General features: G+C 33.6%; 1 protein-coding gene across 2 annotated transcripts; it reads left to right on the top strand.

Annotated features, from left to right (window-relative positions):
• Positions 1305 to 4030, top strand: LOC104771045 (BURP domain protein RD22). 2 transcript variants are annotated; one of them, XM_010495521.1, is made up of 5 exons: positions 1305 to 1415; positions 1499 to 1598; positions 1972 to 2576; positions 3055 to 3156; positions 3454 to 4030. In XM_010495521.1, exons 1-5 carry the CDS (start codon positions 1371 to 1373, stop codon positions 3778 to 3780), a joined length of 1179 nt encoding a protein of 392 aa, XP_010493823.1. In that variant the 5' UTR covers positions 1305 to 1370; the 3' UTR covers positions 3781 to 4030. The 2 variants fall into 2 exon arrangements, with proteins under 2 accessions (XP_010493823.1, XP_010493824.1); XM_010495522.1 differs by lacking the exon at positions 3055 to 3156 and having other exon boundaries at positions 1972 to 2678.

The following is a 7483-nucleotide window of genomic DNA, read 5'->3' as shown; positions in this document are numbered from 1 at the left end:
TTTCTTATTTGATTTATTATAAGAAGATAATCTGGTTTGAATTTAAGTTTTAATATCTTATGAATGATTTTTATTTCAATTTTAGTTAAGTTTTGAAATTGAAAAAGATAATTATCATAAGACTAAATTAATGGAATTATGTACAATATATCTTTATTTTGGATCCATATATGTTTTACATTATAAAACACTATAAATGATTCCTAAATAATTCAACTAATTTTTTTTGTTTGGTTTCTAACATTAAAACAAAAAAAAATTGCATATTTTTAATGGTCAACATCGGTCAACGCCGGTCAACCCCGGATTCTGATGAACGGTGTACCGGAATAAGATAGTTGTGATGTTGAACACATGTCATCATATAGTTGGTATATGTGACCATGCAATACATATAGTTCGTGTAGTTGGCAATATATGTTTAAAGTTGGGATGTGTAGTCATATATTGAACAATACTTCGTGTAGCTGAGTATCTTTTTTCCTTATAAGAATCTTCTTCCAATTTTACTTACATGTTAGGTCAAAATGTCATATTTTGTTTGTATACTTACTTTGATTAAAAATAGTAAAAACAGATATTTTATGTAAGCCTTGAAATACATGTTTAATGTTTTACGAAGATACTTTGATGCCTAAGTTACTAAATTCAACCAAGAGACACTTGATATGAAATTATAATAAAAAAATTTGAAAGACTGAAAAAGGAATTATGTTATGTTCTATGCGTGGCCAAAAAAAAAAAAAGGATATGAATTGGCGGTTTAGTTTTAACCAACTTGACATCCCTAGCTCTATTTGATATCCCTTTTTTTGGCCATGCAAAGAACATAACATAAATGTATATGTTTAAAAATTTAGATACATTTAGCAAATGGTTTTGGATCGGACTGGCATGATCATGGTCTATTAACAAAATTCACCCGTCAATGGTAGTATATCGGAAGTTAGTCAAGATTTTGACATGAGGAAACCAAAAGAAAACATTTGTGAATGATCTTTTGCTTTTTCCATGACTTGACTGCAAAACAAATAGAACCCAAAATAGGAACCTCTATGAAAAATATGAAAACCGACTTAATATGTAACGTAACAAACACAAAAATAAATAAATAGGAGATATTAAAAACACATGTCCACACATGGATACAAGGGCATTTAAGGAGTGGAAGGCAAGTAGTGGTTAGAGGGTATGTGATATAATTAATCGGCCCAAATAGATTGGTAAGTAGTAGCCGTCTACATCATCCATGCTCATAACTTCAACCTCAGCTTCTTTCTACTAAAAACCTTTATACTATAAATTCTACGTACACTCCCACTTCTTCTCCTCAAAATTCATCAGACCCATTTCTATTCCGACTCCCAAAAATGGCGATTCGTCTTCCTGTGATATGTCTTCTTGGTTCATTCATGGTACTTGTTATCTCAAACAAAAGAAAAAATTACTTTCTTACTTTTATTCTTTATGGTTTGACGTTTTTCTTTTTTAACCGCAGGTCATTGCTATTGCGGCTGATTTAACACCGGAGCGTTATTGGAGCACTGCTTTACCAAACACTCCCATTCCTAACTCTCTCCATAATCTTTTGAATCTCGGTTAGTATCTTTTACTTTACCGACTTTACAAAAAAAACTCGATCTACTATAGTCTTCGAACTTCTGTTCTATGATTATGTTATACATACACGTTTCTTTTGCTAATTTCTTTAGGATGTTTTGCTCAATTTATAGTTATGGTTTTCACTACTTTTAACTGTTTTTCCAATTTTAAGACACTTATAAAAAGAAGAATTATACGCATAAATGCAAATAAAGATGCCTTTGACTGTATTTTTACAATACATTATCTTTATCTTTAAACATACTCCTATATTTTTGAATCTGTACGTAATTACTAGCAAATAAATGTATCCTTTTTTTTTGTTTTAATACAATAAGTGTCTCCTTACAATTTTCTTTTTTTTTGTAGACTTCACCGACGAGAAAAGCACCAACGTCCAAGTAGGTAAAGGCAGCGTAAACGTTAACGCCGGAAAAGGTAAGCCCAGCGGAGGAACTGCCGTGAACGTCGGAAAGGGAGGTGTACATGTGGACACCGGCAAGGGTAAGCCTGGAGGAGGGACACACGTGAGCGTTAGCGGCGGAAAAGGTCACGGAGGTGGCGTTGGAGTCCACACTGGTAAACCCGGGAAGAGAACCGACGTAGGAGTCGGTAAAGGCGGTGTGACGGTGCGCACGCGCCATAAGGGCAAGCCGGTTTACGTCGGTGTGAAACCAGGACCCAACCCTTTCGTGTATAACTATGCAGCGAAGGAGACTCAGCTCCACGATGATCCAAACGCGGCTATCTTCTTCTTGGAGAAGGACTTGGTCCCCGGAAAAGCTATGAACGTCCGGTTTAACGCGGAGGATGGTTACGGAGGCAAAACGGCTTTCTTGCCACGTGGAGAGGCGGAAACGGTACCGTTTGGTTCGGAGAAGTTTTCGGAGACATTGAACCGATTCTCGGTGGAAGCTGGTTCGGAAGAAGCTGAGATGATGAAGAAGACGATTGAGGAGTGTGAAGCTAAAAAGGTCGGTGGAGAGGATAAGTATTGCGCGACGTCTTTGGAGTCTATGGTCGACTTTAGCGTCTCTAAACTTGGCAAATCTCACATCAGGGCTGTTTCCACTGAGGTAACACACCCATAACTAAATACACTAGCTAATCACATTCACAGCTACTATGTACGCTAGCTAATATTGTTACATCTAAATATCTACTTTTATCTTATATTAATTGTTAAACACAAATATAAAATTTCAGTTTCGTATTGGCTGACCGAACCATGTGTTTTCATGTATATATATATATATATATATATATATTTTTTTTTTCATGTATAATTGGATTGGTCTATATATGTAAATCCAAAAGAAAACCAATTTTTTTAAAAATATATGTATTAGTATATATTATGTCTAAAAATATTGGCTGACCGATCTAACTTTGGTTATTGTAGGTGGCTAAGAAGAATGCACCGATACAGAAGTACAAAATCNAGCTAAAAAGGTCGGTGGGGAGGAGAAGTATTGTGCGACGTCTTTGGAGTCTATGGTTGACTTTAGCGTCTCTAAACTTGGCAAATCTCACATCAGGGCTGTTTCCACTGAGGTAACACACCCATAACTAGATACACTAGCTAATCACATTCACAGCTACTATGTACGCTAGCTAATTTTGTTACATCTAAATATCTAATTTTATCTTATCTTAATTGTTAAACACAAATATCTTAATTTCAGTTTGGTATTGGCTGACCGAACCATGTGTTTTTCATGTATAGTTGGATTGGTCTATATATGTAAATCCAAAAGAAACCCGAAGCTAAAAACCAAATTTTAAAAATATATATTAGTATATATTATGTCTAAAAATATTGGCTGACCGATCTAACTTTGGTTACTGTAGGTGGCTAAGAAGAATGCACCGATGCAGAAGTACAAAATCGCGGCGGCTGGAGTAAAGAAGTTGACTGACAACAACTCGGTAGTGTGTCACAAACAGAAGTACCCATTCGCGGTGTTCTACTGCCACAAAACGATGATGACGAGCGTTTACGCGGTTCCACTCGAAGGAGAGAACGGGATGCGAGCTAAAGCAGTTGCGGTGTGCCACAAGAACACCTCAGCCTGGAACCCAAACCACTTGGCCTTCAAAGTTCTTAACGTGAAGCCAGGGACCGTTCCGGTCTGCCACTTCCTCCCGGAGACCCATGTTGTGTGGTTTGGCTACTAGATAGATTTGCCTTTCTATCTTATTGTGGGTTATGTATAATAAATTTTCAGATAATCTATCTTTTGGTATCTTTTGGCTATGAATATAGATACATATGCATTTAGTAATGCGTGGTTCCAATATAAGAGTGACGGCATCTATATGTTCTTTTTTTTTAAACCTACGTAGCTGTCTTTTGTGGTCTGTTTCAGTGCTTCTTGTGGTTTTGCAAGAACGCTATAATAAATTAGAGTTGAAAGGTTTCCATTTCTACGTTTTTGGATTTTTTTTTTGTTTTTTTTGATAACTCATGAGTGATTCTAAAAGTTTTCTAGGCCCAAACACTAATCTCCTGGAACCGGGAAAAACCATGTTAAATTTTGAACTCTTATGGCCAATGCTACTCGAACCCAGGTGGCGGGATTTTTTTTTTTTTTTGAAAAAGACCATTTTATGTTTTTGGACTTAATTGACGGAAAACATAAATTCAGCATGTAAGAGGTGAAATATACTTTGGCTGTGATTGATGTTTGTTTGTAATTAAATTTGGGGATGTATTACGTTAGAACCAATTTCTCAACTCGTACACGTACGTAAGTTAAAGTAATGTTTTTCATATGGCTTCAATGTAGCAATTACTTTACGTGCTCAAATGGAATAGCTCTCGAAACTAGTTTTGATTTCTGCGTTTTACAATTTAGAAAGTAATTTCTTTTCAGTAAACATACATCACCATTGATCAATCCTACAAACATCTAAAAGCTTGGGAATTGATCTTAGAATCCAAAGTCGTCTCCAGGACGAGAGATGGATAAGTCGATTCCACTTTACTCACAACATCATTTCTCTACGCAATTCTCCCAGCGGAGACGCAAGCTAAAATCAAAGTAGCCGAGCAATCCGTCCTCTATACTATTTTATTAATTTTTTGATACATGTGATTAAGCTAAGCGAAATAACAATGAGAGGAGAAATTAAAATATACATGTATATTTATTTACCAAGTGTCAATAGTTCAACTGGGTAAAGTATATAACGCAAATCTTAGAGATTATCGGTTCAAGTTATACTTGGAAGGGAACTATGTAAAATGGTTTGTTCTCCGGTCCAAGAGAATATATGGGTTATACCCATTAATTCAAAAAAAAGTTCTCAAGAGGGGGACGAAAGAGTTTTATTAAAAAATATTTTGACAAACATGTAATATAACTCAAATGGGTTATAGTCAATGGCGGACCTAGAATTTTTTTTTACCGGAATCAAATTCGTTAAAGAAAAAAAAATGTTATATTTTTAAAGATACTTTAGATTTTTATATAATATAATATATTTCAATAAAATATAATTTTTAATCCTGTTTTAAAAATCTCCGTCTAGCACCGATTACGCACCGCTAGGCTCACTTTTTCCATCTCGATTAATGATTAATTCCCGTCTAGCATCGATTATCTAATTATATATATATATATATCTAATTCGATTATAACCAGTCTAATCCGATTACTTCCTGCTCAATTTTGTATGTATAATGATTATTTTTAGAATCAAATATGTATTTTTTTGTTATTTACACATTTAAATTAAAAATTTATGATGTTTTACAATAACTAATGTATAAAATACATATATTTAATACTATATATTTTTATTTATTATTAATTTAATAAAATTACCCTAAAACTAGTTCCCAATTAATCTCCGATTTTCTCGCTAGGCGCTAGACCTACCCTGACCGCCCGACTAGCACCTTGCGATTTCTAAAACAGGGTTTTTTTATTAACCTTTTAATTTTTTTATACATTTTAATTTATTTTTAATTAAAATAGGTATATCATTTAGAAACAAAATCTTAGACCATCTTTATCAGTTATACATTTAGGATATCTCAAAGTTTTTTAATAATAAAATTAAAGAAAAATTAAAAGTTTAAATCCTAACTATCAGAAATCTTTGTCTCTCTCCAGGCCATATTAGATATTTAAAAACACCTAACGTGTCAATAATACATTGATTTCTTTTTGTTTTGGTTTGTTTTTTTCCTTTTCTTCATTTGCTCATTTCTCTCTCTCTCTCTCGATATGAACTGAGAAAAAACTCTTCGCATGAATTGATTTTATCAAAATCAACGAGAACAAACCAATCGAAGTTTAGATCGGAAATAGCAGCCGAAGGCACTGTAGGTAAGCAAAGAAAACATCTTTGTTTCCTCATATTCATTGGTACTTTTCTTATTTGAGAAAAGTCCTTTGTTATATGGATCGAGGGTTCCAATTTAATGTCGAATTTGATTATGTGAACAAAATTTAGGAATCGGTTTCGAGTTTGAAGTCAGATTTATAGGCTAATATGCATTGACTTGTGATAATTCAAGGTCCACGGAACCTAAACAGTGGGTGATCATTGTGATTCAAGGTTTTGTTTTGAATTCGCCACAACCCACATTCGCCACCAAAGACGGTCAAACGAGGTATATATAAACGTCAAACGAGGTATATATAAACCTGCAAATAATATTTATTAGCTAACCCAAAGATAATAATATATCATGATTTTTATGGTTTTATGGTTTTAACCATGATATAAATATACTTTTTGAGTCTTTCGATTTGCTTTTTAGGTTGTTTTTTGAGTCTTTGTAGTACTAGGTACCTATTGACATAGATGAGAGCATAATGGAGCAAAATAAGAGGAGTTAGAGTACTTTCGAGCATTGAGGCTGAAGCTGTGAAGCTTGTAGACGATTTCAGAAGACTGCATAGATCAACACACTATGCAACGCAAGAAGAGTCCGAGTTTCTCAAGTTTTGCAAAGCAACTCCAAAGTTTCCCCTATTTGCAATATTAGTCTCTCTTGTGTTTTAGATATATATATAGGATTTTGGGTCTTAAAACCCCTAATGCTTTATTTTCCCTGCAACTTTCAAGAGAGAGATTTTTATAGAGCTTTTGGAGAGAAGAATCAAAGAGAAGAAACAAGACTCCTTCAGAGAAGATTCATAACTCCTTTACTCCTTCTATTTATTTCTTAATGATATCAATGTTATTCATGATGTTTGTTTCATTCACCATGTCTGAGTAGACCTTTTGTTAGGTTTAAGGTTTTCAAAAGAATTCATAAATTGTTAGGATGATATCTATAGAGTTCTTCATCTAGATTGGTTATTGTACATTCTAAAGTAGCGAGAGTAACCTAGAATCTGATCTTAAGTTAATTGGTAGACATAAGAGTGTTATTGATTTCCTGAAATAATCTTAGATGAGAAAATACCTATTTGCAAAGATATTTGGTTTAGGGATTTTGTGAACTTATCAAACCTGAATTTAATGTTAGTTTAATCATTAGGATTTGCAAAGAGATTTGGAATTCTAGTTTTTAGACTTAAATAACTTTTGCAACGAGAGCTGGTTAATTTTACCAATGTGATTTGAGTTGTAGAATTGTTCTTAATAAATTCTAACAATTAGTTAAATGGATTTCTGAATTTCCCTGAACATATATTCTCTCTTATTGAACCCTCTCTTGTTTTTTATTGCTTTTCTTGTTATTTTCATTTTAATATAATTTATTTGGTTTAAAACAGAACTAAAATAATAATAATCTATTGTGCGAGTCTAGAGTCTTTGTGGATTCGATCCCTAAATACTACAGTGATCTCTTAATTTGAGAGAGTACCTCTAGGATAAATTTGAGCATATCAAATTTTGGCGTCATTGTCGGAGACTC

Source organism: Camelina sativa, chromosome 20, assembly GCF_000633955.1.
Source record: "Camelina sativa cultivar DH55 chromosome 20, Cs, whole genome shotgun sequence".
Lineage (NCBI taxonomy): Eukaryota > Viridiplantae > Streptophyta > Magnoliopsida > Brassicales > Brassicaceae > Camelina > Camelina sativa.
This window is presented reverse-complemented; position numbering and strand designations above follow the sequence as displayed.

What these genes read in the sequence shown, in the direction of transcription:
- LOC104771045 (XM_010495521.1), top strand. Translation starts at nt 1,371, where the DNA reads ATGGCGATTCGTCTTCCTGTGATATGTCTTCTTGGTTCATTCATG. An exon ending in GTCTTCTTGGTTCATTCATG is followed by an intron (nt 1,416 to 1,498) that starts GTACTTGTTATC and finishes TTTTAACCGCAG; the next exon opens with GTCATTGCTATTGCGGCTGA. An exon ending in CCATAATCTTTTGAATCTCG is followed by an intron (nt 1,599 to 1,971) that starts GTTAGTATCTTT and finishes TTTTTTTTGTAG; the next exon opens with ACTTCACCGACGAGAAAAGC.